Source organism: Lepisosteus platostomus, chromosome 3, assembly GCF_059453375.1.
Source record: "Lepisosteus platostomus isolate fLepPlt1 chromosome 3, fLepPlt1.hap1, whole genome shotgun sequence".
NCBI lineage: Eukaryota > Metazoa > Chordata > Actinopteri > Semionotiformes > Lepisosteidae > Lepisosteus > Lepisosteus platostomus.
Window position 1 is genome coordinate 72,796,559 of NC_142613.1, and position 27,784 is coordinate 72,824,342.

The following is a 27,784-nucleotide window of genomic DNA, read 5'->3' on the forward strand; positions in this document are numbered from 1 at the left end:
ACATACCTCTTGCTGCCATTTTCAAATACCCCACTTAAGCAAAGCGTCCCACCTACGCAAGGTGAAGTAATTCTTGACTCTTCTACCTCGGGTTAATCCCGGCTTTGTAGAAGTGCAATACGATATCACGGTAGTAAAAAAAAAGAAAAAAGGATGTCTCTTGACTACCCAAGAGTGTTCTTTCTTATGTTAATCGAAGCGACTTGATTTTTCTAAGGCTGATTTATTCTCACAGAGCCCAGGCTGTTGGTCCCCGATCGTAACCGCGCGCATCCTAGGCGAAAAGGAATATTTACAGCTGTCATCCAAACGCAAAGCACTTAAATTGCATCAACAAAGGGTTATTGTGTATTCTTTTTTCCACACATTACTGCCCTTCAAAAAATGGAGGAGCCTTGAATTTGACATCTTTTTAAACAGAGTTTCTTTTCTCTTTTTAACTCGAGGATAACACCACAGATACAGAATGGATAATCATTCTGAAGAGCAAGGAAGAAAAGGCAATCTGCAGAAAATACGGATTTATATGAAATGCATTAGCCTACTCAATAGAAGGTGCAATAGAGCACATTGTGGCATTGTGGTACATTGTGGTATCATGTGTCACCAGCGTCTGGTGCCATTCCAAAGAGGACATGAAATAAACAACTTGTCAGTCTGGGGAGTGGTTGTTCCCCTTGAAACTTTCATATTCACAGGGGGTCCTCCCCTCCCTTGTTTTCCCCACAAAGGAACTACAAAATATTTAAACTTCCACATTTGCATAATTCACCATAGAAACCGATAACTGCTGCCACGTACAACCATGTCCTGAGACATTGCCAGCTCCCGTGTGTTGCTGCCATTTCTCATTGCAGTATCAAACACAGCCACACGCACTCTGTCTAGTCTGTCTCAGCCCTGCCTCTACAGTATATGACTGCAAACTGTATGGCTGGACCGGGTGGCTAGGGTAACCATATGATATCTTAACCATCACTCCTTTTTTGGCTTTCCTGTCAAGCCCTTCTCATTATCTTCATGTTCAAACTTAATGTTAAATGTTTAGCATCTTAAAGTGTTAAGGTTAAAGAATTTGTGAGATTTCCTGTTGTTCCTCATTCTGAATGTAGAAATGTATGTTTAGCTTTTACACTAATGCTTCTATGTACAGTTGTGTTTCACTAAGGTGTCCAGGTGTCACAACAATGACAGTCCATATATGTACTGTTGAGGTATACCTACGAAATTCCTCTCTTTTTCAATTGAGTGCTGTAAATACCAGCTGGAAGAGCTACAGTATGCTCCTACACAGAAACCTAGCATGCTCCACCTAATCTCAGATCTTCTTTGTTCTCAGAAGAAATATTTGTCAAAGCCTGGGCAGAATTTCACGGTGGTTGTCAAGGAAGCTTGTTTCATTACTGCTAAATGTTATTTTTTGGCTTGGATGGGTAATGACCTGTCTTCCAAGAACAATACTTCCAGATGTGAATGCAAGGTTCAAAACAATTAAAACATGACAATCTTCCGCTAGCGTTTCCTTGCCTGTGCTTCGCCACGGAACAGCTGAATTTCAATCACAATGAAGGAGAAAAAGTGTACCGATCTGGTCCCGTTATTTTTTAATTAGAATTGCAGAGGGTGGAAAGGGAATCACACTGCAGGCATTTTAACTTGTGATACGTTTAAAAAAATGTGATGCAGCTAACAGGCTTTCAGAATAAAACTCCTACACAGATCAAAAGCCTGGGATCTCAGGGCATTTCTGACATCCATCTACACTACAGATCTCTGGCTTCAGGGTCTCCCACTGCTTCCCCTAAGCAGTGATAGATCCGAAGGTTTAGGATTAGTATTAATCTGTTCTGCTGAATGAAGAAGGAAAAGCTGCCTCCCTTATGGTGTCAATATTTACTTGTCCTGAAGGCTTGGATCCTCACCAGCGCCCTGAGTTAATACCTCCAGCCTGAATACATTATTTAAAAATCAGGGCATAAAAATATGATGGAAAACACAGTGCTTAAAGGGGAACGTGGTAATTATAAAGGTTCCTTCAATCCACATTTCATTTTAACGATCTGCATGTCCCTGTAAAATCTACCTATAGTTAAATGGCTTATTCCAAACCGGAACTTAACTTTAGCAGCATGGAAAACCTCAACCAAAGAATCCCCAAAACCAACCGACTAGAATCAGTTCAGAGTAAACAATGTATCTTTCATGAAATATTTCACGCATCACGGTAATCAGTAGGAAATACAGCATACAGCACAACTCAAAGCACTGCCACACGGTCATGACAGTTTCTTCAAAGTTTACATTGAAAAAAAAGGCAAACAGAAGGTTGAACTTTTCTTGCAGTATTCTTAGGAGAACAAAGTGGTTATTGTTGTATCCACTGTATTGCAAAAGTATTCAGACCCTTCCTATAGTGTCCCATTTTGCGAAAATACAAAATATTGCATTTTAAAAAAATGTATATATAAAAAACTGAAAGCTCAATCTTAAGACTTTTAAGGGTAAGAAAAGTGACAACTAATGTCAGCAAAACTAAAAAAGAAAAAATCAAAATATGCTGATTGCACAAGTATTTGGACCTCTGAACTCAATAAATCACTCAACACAACAGGTGGAAGCACCATTGGCAACAAAAATTGAATTAAATGTGAGGCTCATGCAGGTAATTTTCTGCACCTATTTTACTTTAGGTTTGTCACAGCAAAGGGTTTGGACACTTATGCAATCAGGACTTTTTGATTATTCTATCATATTAATTATCTATTCACTTCTTTTTGTTTTTTGCTTTGAATGCATGAAGTAGGCCTTGTATGTAACAAATATTCACTGCCACTTTAATGTGCAATGACTAAACTTCAAATAAAACACACGAATACCACGCAAGGTTATGAATACTTACACAAGGCACTGAATGCAAATAACATTTTTGCTTTGACACGCTGATATAGCAGTGTGCAGTACTTCATTTCTTTCTAGGGTACCCAACTTTCACTATGTAACAAACATATTTCCAGCTCTAGCTGTAGTTTTCTGAAGAAAAAGAACATGAAAAGGGAGAGAGAGAACTGACTGACATGGAACTTCTTCTTCAATGATATCATTGAATCGTTTTTTTTTTTTTCCAGAGCTGTGTCAGTCTGTCACATAAACTCTCAAAAAATGTTTGATTTTTTCCCTCAAAGCTGCTAATAGGCATCAACATATATTTCTGAACACGGAGAACTGAACTGCAGTGGCAAAAGTTGAGTGGACAATGTAACTACAGCTACATCTGGACTTTGTGCCTTAATGTCAAGCAACAACAGGACAGTATTCTTTTTTTACAAAGCACTTATTTCCAGTTCTGCAAACACAAAGCATGTTTTCCTTGTGTGGATTAATATAAAACATAAAACAACAAACAAATACAGTATATGTAGTTCAGGTGGGTAGCTGCGTCAGCATGCATAGGCTGCAAAGGAACAAGTAATAGGTTTATTCCATGCTGAAAAGAGAGGGAAGAAAACACAATGTTTCGGCTGTGGAGCCTTCTTCAGGTGTGAGAAGAAGGCTCCACAGCCAAAACGTTGTGTTTTCTTCCTTCTCTTTTCAGCATGAAATAAACTTATTACTTGTTCCTTTACAGTAAATATGTAGTTGTGTATTTAACAAAGACACAGCAATGATATTTTTTTTAATGTACAGAAGGCCATATTTATATTTAAATAATATAATATTAATATTTATAACAATGGTGTTACAAAAGTCTTATTGTCAGAATTTTACAGATTCACTCTCAGGCTTGCTTATGCAAAGTGAAATCGTCCAAAGCAACAAAAAGCAATTAATGAACTGTTTCATTTGCAGTATTGCTTCATCTCTGCATGACGTTTGAGGCAGATGAAGACAGACAGAGTCATGAGCCCCAGTCAAACCCAGACTGCTAGGACTTTTAACAACTTCAGGCCACAAAGGTGCACAGATACTGTAAATACTGACACCCTGCACACTAAAGTTAAAATAACTTGTGTTATGAAAAGTAAGCATAGATTAACATAATCTAGATTAACATAATGTTCGTTAGTGTAACATTAGTCAATAACATTTATTTAAATACCCATATTCAGCCTCACCACTAAATTCTGAAAATAAAAAAAAATCAATCTACAGTATTCATGAATTAAGAGTACATTTTTTTTCTTGTCCACAGTAGCAACTGCATGATGAATGGCAAAAATACTTTTCCAACATGTAGTAAAAGCTCTCCTTTAACCTTTCTGACATAAAAACTGGTTCAGTGGCTCATTAACTACAGCACACAAGCTCCTTGGGGAATTAATAATAGGTTCTATGACTAATCCCCTTGTTCCACATCCCCACTAATAAAATGTACTTTAGACTGCAAAGAAATTTAATTACATGGTTCATATATACAAGGCAATCAAAACTGTTCAAAGTAATATTAATACTAAATAATCTCTAACATGTTGCCACTGTCTCACAAAATGCTTTTACTCAAACAATTAAACTCGAGATCCCTTTTTTAAACCTGATAATCACTCACACGCATATTTGTAAGATATAAATTCCTGTCACTGTCTGTGGAACAGGCCACATAATCAATCACTAAACAGAAAGCTTCAATTGTTGTGTATTAGCTTTTCTTCTTAAATTCTTAGTGAATCGATTATAGATAGAACTAAAGGGGCTGTGTGGTAGTTAAAAATAAGTGAAGATCATGTGTACCAATTCATATCCAGTTCCTGTTGGTATGACATGCGGATCGATGATAACAGCAGCGCTATGAGAAATGGTAGTTGAAATAATGAAACACCTTAGTTCCTGAAGTCCACTGTTGTGATTAATGTACTGAAATGAAAGAGTGTGTAGAGCACAGAATAGACACCTCATTGGACAGAGCAGGGAGAAGGCTAATAACAACAGACTAGAGGTTTGATCTAAATGCTAGCAAGCAATAGGTCAACAACTACTGTATACAGGTAGACCCTCAAGTATTTCCACTCCGTATTCTCAGGATTTTACAGCAGGGAAATCAGCCATAAGCCAAGGATCAGAAACATGATTGTACAGAAATGGCACAGATAAGGCCTAAGGCCACAGAAAATAGGGTACATAACAACAGAAACACATGCTGTGGAGTTGTTAGTCCAATTATACATTGTCTGCTTTCTTTGACAATCTGGACATGACAGTAACAAGGTTAGTTACCGTCATGGCTTGTACGATTCAGTGCAGGGGTGATATTGTGAAAGGTGACATGATCACAAGCAAATATCTTCGCATTTTGGACAAGGTGGTGCTACCAGCATAGAAGGGATTTTACAGTGAAGTCTCGTTCATTTCTCAATACAAAGAAGCAACACTAAAACAAATTAAAACAATATGCCACCAAGCTTGTATCGTGACTCGGAATTTCCAAAAACATTTACTCTCTTACTTATTTAACATCCGGCATCACATTCTCTCCACTACGGATATAATTTCCACACCTCCTCCCTCCTCATCCAACTTCTCTGGTTCCCGTCTCTCCAGCTTCTCTCTTCTTGACTCAGCATCCCTAAACAAACTAGTTACGCGCATGAAACCCACCACATCTATTTTAGATCCCATTCCCACCACTTTATTCCAGTCCTGTTTCTCTTCTCTCTGTCCCATTGTCCTCAATATAATACATGAATCCTTGAGCACCGGCATTGTACCAATGGTCCTCAAAACTGCTGCTATTACCCCAGTGCCAAAGAAGCCTAACATGGCTCTCGACAATCTTAACAACTTTCGCCCCATCTCCAACTTACCCTTTCTCTCTAAAATTCTAGAACGTGCTGTCACACTTCAGTTACATAACCACCTCATGACAAACAACCTTTTCGAACCCCTCCAATCTGGCTTCCGTCAACTTCACAGCACAGAAACCGCCCTAGTCAAAGTCACCAACGATCTCCTAATAGCTTCTGATTCTGGTTCTCTTTCCATACTCATCCTTCTTGATCTCAGTGCTGCCTTTGACACTGTTGACCATAACATCTTGCTTTCTCGTCTCGAGACTGTGTTTGGAGTCTCTGACACTGCCCTCAAATGGTTTAAGTCTTACCTCACTGATCGCTGTCACTTTGTCTCTCTCAATGGGTACAGGTCTGAAATTGGTCTTGTCAAGTCTGGTGTCCCTCAGGGCTCAATACTGGGCCCCTTGCTCTTCAGCATTTACATGTTCCCACTTGGTCAGCTTTTAAGATCACATGGCCTCAGCTTTCATTTTTACGCTGACGATACTCAAATATACATCCATACCAAACCCGACACTGATGTGGCTGTCTCTATTCTATCTAATTGCATCTCTGACATAAAAATTTGGATGACTCAAAACTTCCTTCATCTTAACTGTGACAAGACTGAAGTCATGCTTATTGGTACCCCCCATCAACTTCATAAAGCCAGTCCTGTAACCCTGTCTGTAGATGGCTCTGTACTTGAGCTCCAATCAAAATTGAAAAACCTTGGGGTTATATTCGATTCTGGCTTAACATTCGACCCACATGTACAGCATACTGTCAAAACATCTTTTTTTCACCTTAGAAATATCGCAAGACTACGCCCTATGCTATCATTAACTGTGGCTGAAAAGCTGATCAACATATTTGTATTCTCTCGAATTGACTACTGCAATGCTCTGCTCCCTGGGGTATCTAAATCTACTCTGAACAAGCTGCAGTATGTCCAAAATTCAGCAGCCAGAATCCTGACCAGGTCTAGTGCAAGTGTTCACATTACTCCTATCCTGGAGTCCTTGCACTGGCTTCCGGTCAAATTCCGCGTAGACTTTAAAATCCTCATGCTCACCTACAAGGCTTTACATGGCTTGGCACCTCAATACCTGTCTGAACTTTTATCGCCCTACTCCCCACCTCGCAACCTCCGCTCTTCAAATTCTGCCCTCCTTACTGTCCCCCAAGCCCGTCTACATTGTATGGGCGACAGGGCCTTCTCCTGCTATGCCCCCAAGCTCTGGAACTCTTTGCCCAAGGATATTAGAGAGTCACCTTCTCTAAACTCCTTCAAATCCAGACTCAAAACCTTCTTCTTCAGAAAAGCCTTTACTTAACTGGTTCCATTCTTCATCCCTCTGCTCTTCTTAATACCATCTTCCACGGTCTCCTCTATTGTTATTGTTGTATTGTTGTAATTATAATTGTGTCCTGTCTTGTGAAATTTTCTTATTTATTGTTGTAGTCTTCTTATTTATTGTTATTGTCATCCTGTAAAGCGCTTTGAGAAGCCACCTTTAAAGGCGCTATATAAAATAAAGTTTATTATTATTATTATTATTATTATTATTATTATTATTATTATTATTAAGTCCTAAGAATCAGTCTTATCCTTCAGTGCGATGAATATTGCTGGTACTGGTTTACTTACAGTAGCTGTTACAATCTTACAATGACATTACAATTACAATCAGTCATGGATTATAAACTACTCACTGGGAAGTGGAAGTGAGACTATAGATTTGAACTCAGACTTGGTGCTAGCAAAGTACAAAACTACAAAATATTTTTTTGTAAGTTCAGCTGCTTGTACTAAAAACAGCTTTTCTTAAACGCTAAAATAATGTCTTCACGCAACCTCCTCTGAACAGCTGATGTTGAAACATCTGTACTTCTAGTTGCATGGAGCTCAGCTTGTACTTTTGGAAGCAGTTAGTCGCCGGTTTCGCAGACTTGTGACTCTAAAGAACGTATTCCCTGATTCTGAGGTCACCTTTGGCCTGCCTGAACTTTTTCAGTCCTCAGTTTCTTCATATCATTTGATAGTCTTGGCCACAGCAGTTACTGACACTTGCAAAGTTCTTGCAATTTGTCTAAAAGATTGACCTTCATTTCTTAAAGTAATTATAGACTGTCTTTTTTCCTTGCTTAACTGAGCAAATTTTGCCACGTTCATTCAGGAATTACAACCTTTTGCTCATGCTCCCTATATTTATAGTAATCGTGAACCCTCACCTGTTTACCAATAACTGGTGAGAGAAGGTAAATGAGGTTAACTGTGAGAACATCTAACAAAGACGATTTTAAATTTCTTTGAGTGTTCTAACACCATGTTATACACATTTCTGACTTTTAAGTAACCTGGACTTCAGACTGAAATCCACTTGTTTTGGGTGTTCATTTTATTGAAAATGAAAAATTAACATTTTCAATGCAGTTCACTTAAGATTATAAGTACACTTATCACGTAATTAAATATTAAGTGTTTGTAGACAAGTTTATAAAGTTTAAAGCACAGATAATCATGAAAAACCTGGTTTCGAGGACATGTACTCAAACTTTTGACTTGTACTGTGTCATAACCCAACAATTTTGGTAATGCAAAATATGCCCAGAAAGAACAGAGCCAAAGAGGAATGTAAGAAATTAATTAATTCAAATTATTTCAGCTTCATTAATGATTGATTAAGCCAGGAAGTTTCAAAAAAAGAAATAATAATGAAATATTCAGCAGTTCCTTTACGAACTTCTGTCTGTCCTACAAAACCTACTACGATTACAATAAAATAATGTATTGCCCTGCTGTTTCTATGAGATACATACAGTAAATCTCCCCTGAAACAACATAGCTATTGCCGAGTTAAGTACGTAATTATAGTCAAAGCAGAACATTTTCCCTTAAACAGCGTTTAGCTTGTGTTTCTTTGCATGTTCATTTTAGCCACTTACATTGTCAGTATCATGTCAGACATGATAGGATGCCAGAGTTTGTGAGAAATCAGAACCAGACAAGGAATAGTATGACAAATATCAAGAAATCATTTAATAAAATAAGAAATATCAAATGGAACAAAGGTTTGGAACTCTTAGGTGATAAATATGCCTCTAAAAAGTATTCTTTTGTAGTTCCTCTATACAAACACTGCATATCATTGTACTCTGTGGAAAAAAGCTGGGTTTCAGCTAAGGCAATCGTACCATGCACTTTTTCCATATATCAACCTGTTTAATAGGAACTATTCAGCTGGAATCAGTCCTGCAAATTCAGACAATTTTTATGTATTTAAACTTCTTGTGTAGAATTAGCCTTCCCCGATGACCAGTCACAAACCTGGGAAGGATGAGAAAGCTATATTAATGAAGGAGGCCTAACGTATCTTCAGCAAAAGGTTTGAAATCGTGAGATTTTACCATTAAGAAATTAAAGATATAGTGGGATTAAGGTTAAAGGCTGGAGTTTGCGGCCAGGATTAAGGTTAGGTGAAGGGCCTGAAACCCTTACATTTCTCTCAAATGTACCCAGGTAAAACACAGTGCTGTTGACACACTTGCGAGACTGAGACATTTCCTGACATTGAGTCTGGGAGAAGCGATGCAGCCACACTGTTGAAGCTGGCCTCCTTCAAGAAACAAATGGGATTCCTGGATCTATCACGTACTAGGAATAAAGCACGTTAGACAGCCCAGATGGTCTCCCATAATTTGTTACCTTTCTTATGTTTTTGATTATAGGCTTTAGTTAACACAAGGCGTATAAAGTATCTTCACCAGTCCCTTATACATTTTTATAGTACTGTATACTGTATATTGTGACATATAAAACAGTTATATGATAATATACTTTGATTCAGTGGAATACTTCACCAAAACCAGGTGAAGTAATCCACTTAAAATGAGACTTTTAATTGTTAAAAAATACCAATTTTCATACAGTATAATGTTATTCACTAATGGAGTTTTATTCTATGCCATCTTTAAAAAAAAAACACAAACGCTATTACAGACTGCCTACAGGAATTCTATTAATAAAGATCAGCAAAGGTTTCTCATTTTTTTCTACCAAAACTTTAGATTTATTTTTTTTAAGTACTGAAATATAATTTAATTTAGAGTTCTTCAAAAGTGCATTTGTAGCACAATACTTATTTCCCTCAGCTTCCTTGCAGCTTTTTGTGGAACCATAAACCTCTGTGCACTGTACAATACCAATTCAATTCCCACAACCAGTTTCCTACTATAATGCATTCCTCGACAGCTACACTTTCGAAACAGCACAAACAACTTAAGTAATGAATGTGAACATGAAAGCTGAGCGGTATTTTAGCCTTTCAACCTCTGTTCCCTTTTCTGCGTTACAAAAATTGTGTATGTCTTATTAAATCCCGATAAATGATACATTAAATGTCAAATATACCCTGTTTGCATTACCTAACTTTTGATTTTCACCTGAAACATTCTTCTACTTTCAGGACTGTTGTTAAATTCAGTGTCATTGGTGCCTTTCTCTCACTTTATTACCCTACATGTCAATTATGTCTTTGTTATTGACAGCCAGACAGCGAGTATAGCTTTTACAGTTTGGAGTTAAGCTGCAAAATGTAACTGTGCTTTGAGAGAAAAGAAGCTGCTGAAATCATTTTTAGTTTCAGAAGAAAAAAATTACCAGGCAAACTTGAGAAACTATGATTATCCCGGCAAGCCACAGGTTTAAGGTGGGTTACACCCAAGACAGGACGTTAGTCCATCACAGGGCACACACAGGCACAAACACACAACAGGGCCAGTTTACCCAGTAGCCAGTTAACCTACCGGTATGTTTCTGAATGGTGGGGAGGAAGCTGGAGCACCCAGAGGAAACACACACAAACACAGGGAGAACATACAAACTGCACACAGGAATTGAACCCAGGGCCCCTCTGCTACAAGGCAGCAATGTTAACCACTGCGCCACTGTGTTGTCCTGATCTCCTTTTTTTACTAAATAAAATGTTGTAATGATTGTCAGCACATCCAGTCTTTTCTGATCCGTGCTACCATGTTTTGAATAAGAAATAACACAGAAAGAAAGAATCACATGTACAGTGCGAGGTGGTACACGTCTAGTGACATACAGTATTATATTCTGTAGTCAAATGTGTTTTTTCCACTAAATTAGTGGCTGCTTTGAGAAAATGGGCTTGCAAAATTGTACCCAGCGTCTGAGTTCTGGAGAAACAAGAAAATATATTTTAAATCCTATTACTTTATTTTAATTTTACTCTAATTAAACCAAGAGTGTTCCAGTTTTTGTAGTGAAACCTCCATATAACCAGTGGTTTAATGTCAGCCACCCCTAATGTAATCTTCACACATGAAGATATTTGTAGGGGAGTATTTGAACATTCATAGGATCAACAGAAGCAAAGCCTGTGATTCTGGGAATATGCTTCCTTTTTTTACTAAATTCTAATCTTCAGTTTTTTACATTTGGAAAAAAAGTGTTGCAATGAAACAGGCATGTAGCCTAGCAACACTGACACACATAAGGGTTTTTATTCTTTGATACAAATACAAAGCAAGGATTAAAAATAATTTCGTCAGTTCTTTATAATTATCGGGTTCATTCGCAATTGCTTTGGCAAACTGAGAGATTAAACACTGACCCCTCGGTGTAGCTCAGCATCAAGACTACTATAAGGCTGAAAAAATAGGAACTGGGTACTGCTTAGCTACAAGGTTGCTACAGTGCTGTCATTGCATGTTTGTGTTGAAGTGTACGTGAATCTGCAAGGAAGGCAATCTTGCTGTTTTTAAAATCTGCAGTCACTACTGCCATGACAGCTCTGGCAGAGCACTTAAACTGAAGGGATTATCAGCAAACTGTAAATAATTTATTAGGGACTGTAAGAACCAAGAATCCATTTTCTGTTGGAGTGGATGCAGTATAATTCATTAAAATATTTCATATTTAAAGCTTTTCACAAGAAACATGAACAGGCTGCTCCACCAAATGCTGAGTCCTTTTCTGATGGTGGCAAATGCACTCCACTGCATTTTATGACACAGAATAAAGCTCGAGATATTTTTGTATGCTTTTCAGAATCTTCTCAACAAAAAAAAAATTCTTCCCCTTCCTAAATAAATCTGATCTGAATTGAACTGAGTTTCAGACAACAGCACACAACAGATCCAAACAACCACCAGCAACCTTAGTTTTTCCCAGGAGGTCTCCCATCCAGGTACTGACCAGGCTCACACCTGCTGAGCTTCAGTGGGTCGCCAGATGTGAATTGCAGGGTGACGTGGCTGCTGGCTATGATAATAAAGTTAGGCAAATAATGAAGTTTGGTAATAACGAGCTCTACTGGAATGAAATCCGAATGATCCCAAATTATTCTAAGATATAAACTGTGAAGGTGTATGGAACATCATCTGAAACCAAATCCACCCTCACAGCCAAGCTATCAGGGAGGATGCGCTGTAGTAATTCAGTCAGTTAATCCTTCCTCCTAAGACACGAAGAGCTGGCAGAACTCACTGTCTCATCCCACTTGCTAGTGTCTAGTTGTAACAGCTGAAGAGAAGAATGAGCATTCTGGTGTGCCGCCTTACTACTGGTAACACTCACACATCAAGGGTATGATGAGAGAAAGCAATCGCACAGACCTCTCTTTTCTCTCCGTGCTCACGTACAGTCATGCTAAATGCATGAGAGTGATAGACCAGGTACACTGAAATCACATGGAGAAAAAATACATTCCACAACCATGATTAATACCACAAGCATAGCAAAGACATGTATCTGTAAAAGATATTCTGTGTATTATTGCAGATGGAGCATTTACGTCTGTAAAATGTGTTAAAATAATCACATGAATTTACATACAAAAGCAATGTAACGACGGGTCTTCTGGGGTAACCCGAAAATAAAATGCTATCTTACATTCCCCACAATAGATATGCAGCCAATGACGGTAACAAAATAAAAATAAAATCATCCTCACTTAACAGAAGATTTTGTGATTGGAGGGAATTGATTACCGCCACAGTTCTGAAGCTGTTCTGTGATCAGCATGCGCTTATAAAATATACAATTGAAACATTTTTTCTAAAAAAAACCTAACAAAACAGAGTGCAGAGGATTTAAGAAAACATTCAGCCGCTGCACAAGTGCCACCTTTCATGTCAAGGAAGACAGAAAAAACATCTCGACTTTCACGATAACAGTTGTATCTCAATCACATGTAGAGGTATTTAACACCTCAATTTGATAAGCCACATTTGCTGAGAAGCAATGTATTAAAAGCTTCTTGCCAAGACAGAAATAAATGACAGAAACCGGCATATAAGCCCGGGCAAAACAATTGGCAGATCACCAGTTCTAGCATTTTCTTCAGTTTAAATATTCATGCTTCAGTTTCTCCTTGCCACGTGCGACACATTTATAATTGAAAATGCACGGGATGAAACATGGCTTTGCAAAGCCGAGATTTCAAAGCCTGCAGCCACTTGTAATATCTGGAGTTTGGTGCTGACAGTCTTTATTCTCATTCAGATGCAATTCCTCCAGGTCTGGCTGAGTGATGTAATTTACCAGAAAGAGAAACTCCCATGATGCCTGCAGTAGCACTCTGTGGCAGCATCATTTATACACCACACTTTAATGGCATGACACTGAGGCCCTGACTTTCATCGCTCATTCGCACTGGAATGGGAAATTTCACCTTCTATTCTGCCCCTGTGCTTCACGCTTGTACACATCTGCTCTGCTCTCCAGCTAATGGTCTTGCTTTACACTAAAGAGATTATCTTTACACGGGGAGGGAAAGGACGTTTTCTTTGTTTGACAAGAAGGGTTAAATAAATCTGTGTGGTAATTGCTTCCGGAGAAAGAGAGTGATATGGAGAAATCAGTACCAATCCCTGCATATCCATGCAAGATGGATCAATGATATGCTTGACACAACATTCATAATGTCAAGTAGCTATATAGTCTTAAAATAAATGTGAAAATCTTTTGAAAAAATACAGCTGTTGAATTTTATTATACGATTGAGTGTTCTTGCAAAACAACACTAAGAAAGTAATTACTTAGATGTATTGCTCAATTAAAACAAAGGATGGCTACAATTAGTATGCAGTTGCAAGCAAGGACAGCAGCCCTGTCAGTGTACACGAAGACAATCAGCATGTACAGACCCTTTTAAACCCAGTTCTCAGAAATAAGCTTTCTCATATGATGCTTGGGGTCCCCTGACTTTTTATCATGATTGATTTTTCAATGGGTTGCATCTTAACAAACAAAGAGCACAACAATAGTTATGCTACATAAAGGAATCACATTTATCGTAGTCCCTTTTGTGGATCTTTAAAATCAAACTCCTTAATCATCCCATTTCAAACTTCCAAACGTTCCTTGAAATGTACGTACTTATTTGTTTATGTTATTTAATTTGACCTGCTTGACCAAAATGTTTATTGCAAAACACTGCACAACATCAAAAACAAGACATAATTACAAAATTCCTAGCTTAATTCTGCTTCACATGATCATACAGTATATGTTTCATTTAAGGCTTAATTTATTCATCATTACAATGTTAAAACCAAGCTATTTTTCACTAAATGTCCCACAAATCATTTCTTCCTGGAATTCAAATACTTATCTTTTAGTCATTCAGTTTGCCACCTACTCTAGCTTAAAATTCCTTACAGAAGTACTGATATATACTTCCATATCAGTAATGACAGTTGATTTAAGGGTCTTCAATTCAGGCAATTAACTGCTGCCATACAACCCACAGCAATAAGATTTAATCTTTAGTATGTAAATCAGTGCTTGTAACACACACCATTTGCCATTAGGAAAACAGAGGTTATCAAAACAGTACAGGAATATAAGCATGGTTACAAATGAGAGGCCATTTGACCCATGTACAGTAGCTCTAGGTTGTTCTGGAAATAAACCAGGGTATGGGCTTCAACAATATAACTGGGTAACTTGTTGCATTCTCCCACCACCCTTTAGGTAAAGAAATGCCTTCTGTTCTTGGCTTTACAAGGACCTGTTAGAGAAATGTGAAGACACCCCCCCATGCAATGTTTATATCATGAGGGCTCAAAAGCAACAACAAGCACTTGAGCTAAAATGTCTATATTTTAGTTTATTATTTAATACTAATATATTATAATATATCATAAAAACAAGATTCCACATTTTCTGGGCTTTCTTACATTGCTCATAATTCAGAGCTGACCCCAATAATGGAATAAATCACTACAAAAAAATTTCTGTGGGAAGGGGCCAACACAATTTAACAAAATACAATAACCGAATCCTATGATCAACAGTCTTCCCAGGTCTATCCGCCCTCTGTAAATCCTCGCTCTATTTATTCACTTCCAGCTTCTGCATCTGCAGTTTTGCAACACAGATGTGGCTAAAGATAATGCATTCCCAGTACAGGGTTATATCAGCATCACACCTAAAAGCAGTATTGCCGGTAGGATAACAATACATTAAAAATGACATTTTGTTGTTTGATTAAAGCTACATTGTGACGAGCTTGTAATTTTACGCATGCTCAACATTTTCACACAAAAATGTCCTTCCTTCCTCGCTAAACAAGAAAGGTGTTTGAACAACCAATAGATGAGAAAATGCAAATATATTCAATAGCAGATTCTCCTAAGAAGGATTTGAAAAATTCATTGGTGGTAAATCTACATCACACTGTAACAAAAGATTGATGATCCTTGGCTAATTACTCCTTTGGTACTGTCCGGATTAGGTCTTTGTCCTAAATGATTTTACGAGTTTCACGTCAAAGGTAAGGCTAAGTAGTGTGTCAGAATCATATCTATATAAGATTAAACAGAACAGATTAAGATATATACATACACAAAAATCAGATATGATAGAAGACCGCATGAAATATATCCTCACTCAGTTAAGAACAGTAACACTTTCAAACTTGAGTTAAACTTGAATGGCGGCTAATACTTAAGTATTTAGAGCTCATCACTCTTTCAGTATTGATTGCGAAGGGTTTGAAAAGAGACCTGACCACCTGTGTGATTGTGCTGGTTATATCAAGGCTGTTTCGAAGCCGCAGAAACTCTGTTCAACATTATGCAAGACAAAACCGCGGAGCCACTATATTGCATCCTTAAAATACAAGAGAGGCAAAAATTCTTAAAATGCAAGCGAGATAAAACAGAGAAACGCTACAGTACTTTACACCACTTCCTTCCAAACACGTGAGCGATGCAGTTCATGCCAGGAATTGCCTTACAATACAGACAAACACGATATTACCTTAGAACAACGACTGTGCAAACCCCTTATTTTTTTTACTGCCGTTTTCATCCAGTTAAGTTCCATGGTCATTACATTCCTGTGACTGTAGTCAAACAACGTTTGCATTCCTAAAAAAAAATGCCAACAAGACAATATGACACAATGCAAAACTCAAAACCAGGGTTGCATGTTCATGTTGCACTGTGTAAAAGACATTGTGCCAGAGTATTTTCGGCCCAGGATTATTAAATGCAGCTCAGATGAATCATTACTTCCCACAGTGCATGTCAGAAACCAAAGTGAGTCATAACGGGTTCTAATATGGTAACACAGACATGTGACAGAAATACTGAGATATTTATAACACAAAAATATTATAAAGGCAACATTTTATAAAGCACAAGCCTCATTCATTGCGCATCTTACATCAAAAATGAACTGATCTGTGTGATGATGATTGCTAGTGTCGATGCCAGTTTTGCTCTTTCTCACCGATTTCTCCACTTAAAGACATTACACAAAAGATTCCTGTTTATAAGTATAGCTGTAAAAAGCTGCACTATTCAAAATAAGGATTTAATAGCAACAACATCATCATGGTACACTATTAGGCATGCAGAAGTGCATGGAATAGAAACAGCTTCATCTTGTGTAATTTCTCTTCATTTCACATTATTGTATTTTCACAGTGAAGCTTTTTTCCAGCTTGCTCCTAGAGAAAATCCTCATCAACCAGCGTAGGATGTACTTTATTAAGTGAGTATTGACTGGAGCTAATAGAATCATTGGAAACGTTACTCAGAGATGGCTGAAAGCACATCGGTGTAGAGGAGTCACAGAAATGTCTGTTAGTACAAGAAAGGTTATGTACTGTATATAATCTAAAAGCATTTACTGCGTACCTGTGGCAGGAATACCGGTGCATCTGTAACGTGAGAACAGAAGACACCCTTTTGATCATCTTTTCTGTTTTAACCAAAAAGGAATAGACTTGAAAAATGTATCATCTGTTTTCCCGGTTGTGTTGCCTGCCAGACAAGTATCATATTTATAAGAGAAGAAACAAAGAACTGATTTGCACTCACAACTATGGTGTTTATTAACAATACCAGACAGACTACTGCCAAAATTCTGCTGATGCAAACATTGTCCAGGTTCCGCTTAACACATAACTGTCAGTTTATCAACCGGGGCGTTGCTTCATTTAAATCTGATATTTTACTTTTAAAGTCCAATCTTTTAATATTACATTACAACAGACGTGTAATCAAACAAAACCTCTAACAGGAACATTAAAAAAGAAAAGCCTAATTTTCTTAAACTGTTAGTCAATATGATACTAATTAGTAACACCGCATTCTGCATCTCCTATTTGATGAGGTATTTGAGCTGCATTCTAGCGTGAAACGACTCAGGAGACTTCCACTTAAACAAAATCCACGAGCCAATTAATGCCATGATTGATAAGCCAGTAGGCTGCTAAGTTTTGCCAGTACAGTTGACAGGCATCTATGTAAAGCAGGATTTTCTGTGCTAATCCTGGCTAATTTCATTGTATTCTTAACAGTAAATGATGACACAGGAATGAAAAGGAAAATGCAAATCTGTAAATCGATGATTACCTTTCTCCTTACTGTGGATCCAAGCTAAACTCCATCCAAGGGGGGGAAAATCTTTATGGCAATGCACATGAATAAAGCAAAGCACACATGCAATACAGATAACAATACATGTGTAAGAGCATAGCTCTAATGGTGTAAATGCCAAAACACAAATGGAAAGTATTATCATAGGAAAGAGAGATCTTAGAACCACCTACATCTGTCCTCCTACAAATATAAGAGTGTGAGTGTTTGTGTGTGTGTGTGCTTGTTTATGTAGAATTATATACCACCACCAATCCCAGTGCGACACATACTGTACTGTCAGTACTGGTATTGAAAAACACAAGTCAATTGCGGAGAAGAATCCAACATTTAAAAATGTACATTTGCTGTAGTTCTGTTTCACATTACCTTAAAATAGAATGACCCAGAATAGAATTTCCAGAATGAGAAATGTTGGTTAGGAAAGTACAGTAACTCCTTTACCTTTTACCTTTGACACTCATGAAATCTGCAGAACGACAAGCCTACTTACAATACGCATGTCGCATGTGCAGGATGCACTAATCTTTATACAATGCAACAGATTCTTATTAATGCCCCATAGCTTTTAGGCGGACAACCTACATTGACATTATCTGCGCCTTCCTATCAAAACATTATGGTTACAGAAATCACTGCACAAACGTCTCAAAGATGTCTTGTGGAAGCAGCCCTAAATCTCCCTATAATCACACAGAATAGTAAATATAGAGAAAAAAAAAAACTACTTATGTTTTAGCTACGTCTTATACTTGCTACGCAACCACCAAGCAGTTATCAATAGTATTGAAAATGAAAATCAAATACAGCAGTATCGATAAGAGGTGCGGAGGAAATCTCATTTATTACTGTTACGGCACAGTGCCATCGCCTAGTGCTATAGCAATCTGAAACTTTGTCTCATATCACGACCTGCATAAAAATTCCTTTCAGTTGTGCATTTGAATTTTAATATTGCGCAGAGGAAACAACATTTTAAAGGTTCCTTACACTTCCTTCAGCTTGATCCCCAGAGTCTCAGGCATGTGCCCATTGCAAAAGCGACTCACAATCTCTGGCGAGACAATGACACATTTCGGCTGGCTCTGTGACTCTTCAGTTTAACTCTGAGCGGAAACCTTGTGTGGGAGGTAACTGGCGTTAAAATGTTATCTCTTAGATAAAGCATCACTTCAGATATATCAGCGCATAAAAGAAAATTTAATATGAGCGCGTAATGATTTATAACAACTGACATTTAACACCATAGTTTTGAACGCACACTGAATTCGAACTGCATCCCTCAGCAGTTCAAAAAATACGTGAAAGGAAAAGAGTGGGTTCTGATTATTCTGTATCAGAAAAATTCTTATAACAAAGTTCAACAACAGCTGGAAAATTATTAAGAGCCTTTGGAGAACCGATCATTAAGGTATTACATGTTTCAGATTTTGGTTTCATACACCAGGTGCCCCAAGATGGGAATGTCAGAATTTAGCCTGGGTCAAGCAATCTCTGCATAACAAGTGATGACTAGACTGAATGTGTGAAAGGAGCACTTGACTACATAGTGACATGGGAATATACTATTAATCAACCTCCAGCCTCCTCTCTGAACTGAGGGTTGCACTGGTGAGATAAAGTCATAGTCTGGGAATTCCTCAGTGGGAAGAGTTTTAAAAAAAAACCTTCAAAAATTTCTGACACAAAGCTTACTTCACGCTTAAAAAAAGAGATTTGAGATAACAGGAAAAATGAAAAAGCAGCAAATCGAATGGTAGGGAATTTAAAGAAGAACCTTAATTTTTGATATTGGGAGAACAGTTCTAATACTAAAACAAGGATACTTGCTCTTCCTTTAATATTGTTGCTAATAGTTTTGTACTTTACATTTGATGGAGGGGGGTTTTGGGGGTTGCTTAATAACACTTCTAGTTAAGCCACTATTGTAGCTTTGGCCTTGTGCTTTGGGGTCATAGCCCAGCTGAAATGTGAATTTTTGTCACGGTCTTTATAAGACTGGAGCAGGTTGTCCTTTAACAACTGTCTGGTTTACTCCAATCCATTTAATCTCAATCATGACTAGATTCCCAGTCCCTGTTGATGAGAAACAGAGCTATGACACAATGCTGCCACCACCATGCTTGACAGTTAGGATAGCGTTGCTGGATGATGTGTTGTGTTTTGGATTGCGTCAGAAAAAAAAATTCCAACTTTGAAGTATGACGAATCTAAGCACTGTGATAAAGATATGAATGTGAAAGTAAAGGATTTATTGGGGGAGAAGCTAAAGTTCGCTTCATAAAATGTGTATATCTCATTTGCAATACCACAAAATGTGACACGCCTGGAAGGCAGCGAGGACTTTTGTAAGGCACTATATGCAGATATTACTGACACGGCTTCTGCACTGAGATCAAACAGATATTACACCTTTTTTATATTTTACACATTTCTTCTGTGAGGCTAAGGAAACTTATATGAAGACCTAGACAGTATGCTTCTTTGCTGTTTACCTGAAATGCTGCCTCTGTATATCTTCCTTACGTGTTGAGGTTTTGCATATATACAGTATAGGCTGATACAAACAAGAAAAAAAAAATAAAGTGTTTGAATATGACTAACAGGTATAAAAAAAGAATACGTTATGTAGTGTCTTATAATAGAGCAGACTTTTTTCAGACCTTGAAATGACACATTTGGTTAACATCGTATAAAAGGTTAAGGTGTCCAGATATGTACAATGTGTCACCATTTGCATGGTTAGCATTTTTAAGACTGCAGTACACAGAATCTAACACAGATGTAATGCCCCTATTGAAGATTTTACATTGGAAAGGACTCCAGATATAATGGAAATATCCTGTTGGAGGGAGTAACATTAGTTTGTACCGTACAGTGTAAAACAAAATTCTGTGCCTACACTGTGCAGCCCACCGAGCATAGCACGGACACTATTTGAGTCTCAGATTGTCAGCTCTCCTAAGCACATTTATTCTCATACAGATCAGAAAGTAAAACACATGGTTCAGATATGTCACAGAGGAAGACAACTACATGAAACAATGAAAGAAATAAGATGAAAATATGGGTCATGTAGCAATAACTAGAAACCACAAAAGTACCCGATGGAGGCTGGATGAGTCTTAGCTCTGCGATAAAGACAGGAATGTGAGCTCAGTGAAAGTAAAGCCTTTTCTTTTGTGGTGAAGCTGAAGTTCAGTTTTTACTCGTGTCAGAAGACAGAAATTTACCGTGCCGTCGCGTTTACATAGTTACCTCCTTAAACCGAGATGGGACAGCCCACCGGAAAAAAAGACAGACGTTTATCGCACAATTGACAGAAACATCATAAAAACAAAAACAAAAACAGAAGACGTGCGCGTGACACAGCAAACCCAGAAGATGCCCAGCTTGCTCTGTATACGGAGAGACTAGCTGTATGCAGAGTAAAGACCGTTGCACTAAAGGAAATGTCAACTGTCTTTCTCAAAAGTTAGCAAACAAATCAGTGTTTTCTTAACAGGAAAAATGTTAGCATTTGATTAAAATTTAATTAACTGTTAGTACCATATGTCTGAATGCATTCTTAAAAATATTTAACTGTATCACGACCCCTATGTCTAACAATTCTGAACAAGCATATTGCAGTTTGACATTTGAGCTGCCTACAGTCTTGCATGCACACTATTCTGAACATTTTTTTCCCTGTTCCAATTTACATGCACAAGCTGCAACAGTGCCTCAGCAACCTCAGACCAGGAGTCACTTTTGCTCAAAAGAAGGCTAGCCTGTTCCATTCCCTCACAATCCCTCAATCAGATTTCCATTGGTAGTACGGAGAAGACTTGGTGGAATTTGTTCATTTCCAAAATGAAACTCCATACTGCGGGACTTTCACTGTTCCTGGTACCTTTTGCCCAGAGTCTGTGAGACAGTTACAAGAGGTGAAGTGTAAGCAATAGTATTTATTGATGATAATAATCATAATTTCTTACACTTATGCAGCACTTTTCTGGACACTCCACAACACTCGAAGTGCTTTACAGGTAATGGGAACTCCCCTCCACCACCACCACCAATTTGCAAACATCCACCTGGTACAGTACTTATAGGCCTGTCTGCTAATGGTAATTGCCTGGAAGATCTACCAATTCCCAACGTAGTCCTACACTTGCAAAATAATACTGCAAGATCAGGCAGTGAAGCCAAGCCTAGATCAGCCCAAAAAGTATTTTGCATTCTTTCTGTTATCTAGCTAGAACCAGTTTGAATATTGTTGCTGACTTTGGTTGATTTTGATTGCCGACTCTAGTAACGCTTTGTTAGTTATGATTTTTGTTGCACTGAAAAAAATGACACATAGAAATGCATTAATCTTTGCTGATTAGTGCACAACGGTGTACTGATTACATAAAACAACTCAGTGAATTGTAGATACTGATGTTAGACAGTAACCGATATTACTGCATCAGCGATTTCTCCTTGCAGACTTGCCACCTTGTAGAGAATCATTATTATTTCTATAAAACAAAAGCATGAAAAAGGGTAAAACAATATAAATTATGCTAACCAAAAACGTATTGCACATTTTCTAGGAATTCTATTTCTGTTGCTATTTCTGCTTTTTATTATGGAATACTAATTATTGTTAACGTCACAAAGATCAAACATGAATGAGAATAACATTACAGACTGGACACCTGAGCAGCTCAATGATTCCCTGAATACTGCAAGGTTCTGCTTCCCATTCATTCTTTTAATTATACTTCATGATACTGCTTTTATTGGTGCTTGAGGTGGAAGTTTGTAAGCCAAAGTTCAACCAGTGTAATTTACTAATAACTATGTACAGCATTCAAAACTGATTTGATATGTTTGTAATATACAGTAACCTGAAAACACAATGAAAATGGTTTCAATATCAAATACTATAAAAAACATTTATTTTCCTTAAATGTGCAATGTGCAATTCATAAATACATGAAAATATACAGTATTTCCATGCAGCATGTGTCCTGTTTAGGCCACATGTTTGCACAGAGTATTACAATATGAATAGGAGTGTATGGAAAGGAATCAACTAAATGTCATCTCAGGTTCACATTTATGGCAGTGCCTCAGGATTATAGCAGCACAGAATCACAGACAACTGAAATATTTTGTTGACTGAAACTACCTATTAGTACTGAGAAGTGTCCACATAAAACTGCCTTTTGTACAACTAAACTACTAAAAGCGTTCTTTATAAAAGCTAAAATTAGTTTGTGAAACAGTTGTTGAATTAATCGAAAACTAATCAAATAAAATCAAATAACTCTGCACATACACATACCCATATTTTAACTCCTCAATGTGGAGAAGTGAAATTTTTCAACTGAAATTATGAGAAAGGTACTAAAGTGGTTTGCAGTAGTGAGAACTGATGCATTTGACAGTAATCAATTAAATCTCCGCAGTCTGCCTTCCTGATTTGAATTAATACACTGTAATTGGTCAATGTGAACCGGAGGACCTACAATTAACAACATAACCAGTATGAGGCCGTTGTTTTTCTAAAATCAGAACACTTTTTTAATAGCTACATTCTGGGCAAGGCAAGAGCTACAATCCTAAGCCTTTTATTTCAACCTGTGTTTTAAAAGGGTTAAATAATATTTTCTTTCCTGACTTCAACAATCTATGATGATTAGAGATTAATGTAAGAGCTAATGATATTAGAATCCTGGCCCACAATTATCCCCAAGAAACTCTGACTTATGTGTCAGGAACATAATCCCTTTGTTAAAGAGCATTAGAGATCTGCAAATAAATAACACAAAAAGGGCAGTGCAGTGCAGTGCAGCCTACAATCTAACACACTGGAATAAAAGCAATTTGTCCCACCATCCTCATGGCTGGAATTCTGAGTGATAATAAGGATGACAGCATTTCACTAGGAAAACTAGCAGGAGAAAAGGCCAGAAAACTTTCTGTCAAAGGTGTGATTTAATAAACCTGCAGCGCAAGTCCTGCCTCTTTAACCAAATCAGCTTATACAGGACGTGCCTTTGGTGATATCCAGACAGGTTTGACCTCAGCAGCGTGTGGGAACGGAAAAGAAAACAGCTACAGTATTTCAGGGAAAATTCAAAGCCCCCTACAGATGAGAACCACACAAATCAAAGCTATACCCAAATTCAAAGCTGCACTCATTCAGAAAGGAGAGGATAAATGAGGAAAATTACACAAGGAGGCAGCTCTATTTTCGGTACAAAGGGATGGCTGAAACTGCATGCTAGATGTCTGTACAAGAGCGGGTTCCTTTTTCAGCGTGGCTCGGTTCTTGGAAGACATGATTGATGCTCACGGCTGGCAAAGCATGGTCCTGCATCCTAAGCATTTTATTCCCATCTGCAGTCTGTATCTCTCCGTTCCCCAGATAGCACGAGTAGAAACCGGATCAGCCTTTTAGCAGTCTTTGAATTAGTCTCAAAACGATGGTGACACTTCTCTTTTTTATTTTTTTTGGGGTGCTCCAGCCAAGGCCAAACTGCAATAAGGCGCAAATTGACCACTGAAATATCTGGATTGTACTGACAGTTTTTTTGGGGGGGTTGGGGGTGATCTGTGAATGATATACAAATAATTTATTCTCATGAGAGGATAAGGAATGATTTTTAATAGCCATCTACAAAACAACCAAGAAAGGCTGGTTTCTCTCCATTACACCACAAAAACAACTTAATGGAATGATGTTTAAATCATTCCTAAATTATTTCACCTATAATTAGTACAAACTTAATGAAGGTGATGTAGCAGACGTATCTACCTCCAGTTCTTATAATAAAAATGAGACACGGTGCAGCCAATCGCATGAAATTATGAAAAATGGAGAAATGGAGGTTACCACGCGGAATACTTGACTTCACTTTTGCCTTTGTGTTTGTACGGAGTCACAAACATGTCAAAGGCCAGGCCATGCTCTCCACTCCAGCTAATTCATACTTATTAATCGACACCCTTTCTGTCCCAGTCACAGGACATCTCAGTATTTACGTGTAATTTCCTCACGGGTGTGTGACCCAGAGCACATCGACTCAGATCATGATACAGCGTGTGCGGTACTACCACTTATGTATGTAAGAGACAACAATGAACTCTACATCTGTGGTAGAAAAGGGTTCTTTCTGCAGCTGTGGTGCAGTGTTGCTTTACCCAGCATTTCCTCTTGGTCTAAAGATGCTTTCAAAGCAAGTTCTTCGAAAAAGGCAAGTTCTTCTTGTGCAGGATTGTGTTTATTCTTAGACATTTACAAAGGGTGAAGAATGAACTTTTTGTAGTAAAAAATGAGGCTTTGCTAAGTTCTTGCTGGATGTTCTCATATTTTCTGCTATTGAAGCTAAGCCTAGTGCACCACTATGTTTCAAGGACAAGATGCTGCTTATTATAACCGCATTAAAGATTTCAACAGTAGCAGTTCTTTGCTCCATTGTTGGTGGAGAATGTCATCGGCCTCTTTTTATTATGGTCGTTAGAAAAATAAGACAAGCTTATTAAAAATGATATGAAAATCCGCCTGGAGAACTGAACATGTTTAAATTTAATATCAGACTAACAAACAGCTTGTTAACTTGTTAACTGTAAACTATAAAAAAGCTTTGTGGATACAACGAATGCAAGCAGCAAACCCAAAATGGAAAAATGGAAAAAACCCAACTTAATAAAATTAACAAGTTCTGCTTAGAAACAGTGCACTCCAGACTATAAACTGTAGCGCCAATGAAAAAGGAACAACAAAAATCACCATCCCAAAAACGCCATCCCAAGGCACCCAGGCAACACAACCAAAACTTATTTCACTTGCCTCACAGTCAAGAAATTTGTAAATAAGATTTATATAAAAAATACAAATGTAACATTGTATTTATATTGTATCCTTTTTGTTTAGATTTTTGTATTTATTTTCTCTAGTCAAAACAGTCCAAAATGTATTTTGGATTCAACTCAGTGATTTCAAGTGACCATAAGTGATGGGACACATACACTTTAACCCTTCGAAGTAATAACGTCATGAGGTATGTGACCCATTGAGCTCTGCCTACTCTTTAATAATTACGCAGTAAAAGTCTTTTACTCCAGCTATTCAACTTCATATTTATTCTTGCTGTGTTCTGACTTCAATTACTTCTTCAGCAAGTAACTGAAGTTAGATTTGCCACAGCAAAGGGTTTGAATACTTATGCTATCATGACTTTGCTGTTTTTCTTTCATACTAATTGACTGCTTGATTCACTTGTTTCTTTTGTTTTGAATGTGGAGAGGTTTGTATGTATGATGTTGGGTATATTAACGTTTGTAGCAATTGCTACTTCAAAGTATCATGACTGTAAGCTGTAAAGCAATAAAATGTGAAAACTATACAAGGGTTTGAATACTTTTGCAAGGCACTGCATGTAAATGCATCTACTTAACTGTGCCTGTATTTTAACCTCCAATTGAAGAAAAAAAAAATCCAATTTTAAACAGGGAACAAATACTGGAGAGGAGAACGGTAACTTGTGAAAATGTCGTGGGAATGCAAGCTGAATGCAAGCTACAGCCTGGAGCATAACACTGCATCAGCCCTGAAAGATTCACCAGTGCTTTGCTTTAGAATGTTTTGAAATCCAGCAACAGGATTTTCTGCTCTGTCTTAGGGGACTTTGTAGAGTCCATGCAATATAAACCTGTTTCATATTTTTCACTTGTCGTAGATTAGAAGCAAGAAGACAAGAAGACTGAGTTTAAATACTTTGAGGATTTTGGTAACATTTAGTTTATTAACTATTGATTTTGTTTTTGCGAAGTATCCTTACTGAACAGTGATATATTCTCTAGGTTTATTGAACACTTATTCGTCTTACCAGATGATAAAGATGTGTAATGAATTAATTAAGATAGAGGGTGTGAAGACGTATTTCTGCAGCCTCATATGCATAGAGAAATACGCACATGCAGATAACCCTATATAAAATACAAGATTGTAAATCCCTATGAAGTCATACACGCCATGGGTTCTACGGAGACTGTAATATTAGCTTTGCGGAATATTTTCTGAGTCATCTACTACTACGTCTGTGAAATACTGACTCAGAAAGAGACATGTTAACTATGTGGCCCGGATGCAACAGGAAGTGCAAAGTTTCAGAAGGTGCTGCCGAATTAACAGTCCTAATTTACTTTATATACAGTAACTTCACTTTCTTATCCTTCGTAATTTAAAGTTTTCTTTGAACGCAGGCTGTGGTCCGTGTTACATCACGAGCGTATTCAGGCGTCATCGTCAGCCTTTCATTTTTGGATTTATGAAAGGAATTCCGTGGCTTGATTGCACGGCCTCCGGTGATGTCTAATGTTATAATCATATCTGCTAGGACTTGTTCTAAATCTTCCGTCAGACAGGGTGTTGGCAGATGTGCTCAATGAAGAAAAAAATTACCATACAATGGTTGGCATTATTTTTGAATTCTAGAAATCAAACTATAGTGATGTGGTTTATGTTGAGGTTGTGTATTCTTACTAAATCTGCAAAGCAGCGTTCCATTGATAGACAACTTCTTGTATGTTTTTTCCTAAAAGAGTCTCCAGGTATATTCATACGCCTGTTGAAAAAGGAACAAAAACATCACATAACATATAGGATTCTCAATTGGGTGCTGTGTATTGCTTTAAATGAAACAATTCTTAAAATATTATGCTGTAAAGGCAATAGCACTGCACAGAGCAAAGTTATATGTATAATAACTAACTGAGTCTCAGAAAACACAGGGGTTACATTAATTCACACCTTTTTTTCCTTGTAATAAAATCCAACAAAAACAAATCCACTGTAACATGCTGCTCTTTGGAAGTGCACTGAAAGCATCAGGAACTATAAAGTTCATGAACGGCTTCCTTTTTCCCTCAGGTATAAGAGGAACACATGGCACACGTTATACTGAATGAGATACGTGCAGGATCGCCTGCCTCATCGTAATTAAGATAAGAGACCTCTCCAAATACTGTTGGCCAGCGGTCATTGACCTCCCCAAGCTTGAGGATGACTATAAAAACCCATAAAGGGTTGAATCAAGCACATTCCACTGTAGTGTCCGCTG

At 37.6% G+C, this 27,784-nt stretch overlaps 1 protein-coding gene across 6 annotated transcripts in view; it reads right to left on the reverse strand.

The window, feature by feature from the left end:
• bach2b (BACH transcriptional regulator 2b) overlaps nucleotides 1-27,784 on the reverse strand; it is a 107,178-nt gene that overhangs the window by 30,212 nt on the left and 49,182 nt on the right. Inside the window, exon 1 of one of the 6 annotated variants that reach the window (XM_088626756.1) lies at nucleotides 18,678-18,805. The exons of 4 other annotated variants lie outside the window; for them this stretch is intronic. Coding sequence is in view for 1 of the 2 variants with exons in the window: in XM_088626753.1 (XP_088482879.1) it covers nucleotides 16,060-16,167 (108 nt within the window). In the remaining variant the exon portion in view is untranslated. Of the gene's footprint in view, nucleotides 1-16,059; nucleotides 16,241-18,677; nucleotides 18,806-27,784 lie in introns of those variants that run through there. One more of the 6 variants, XM_088626753.1, reaches the window with a different exon arrangement.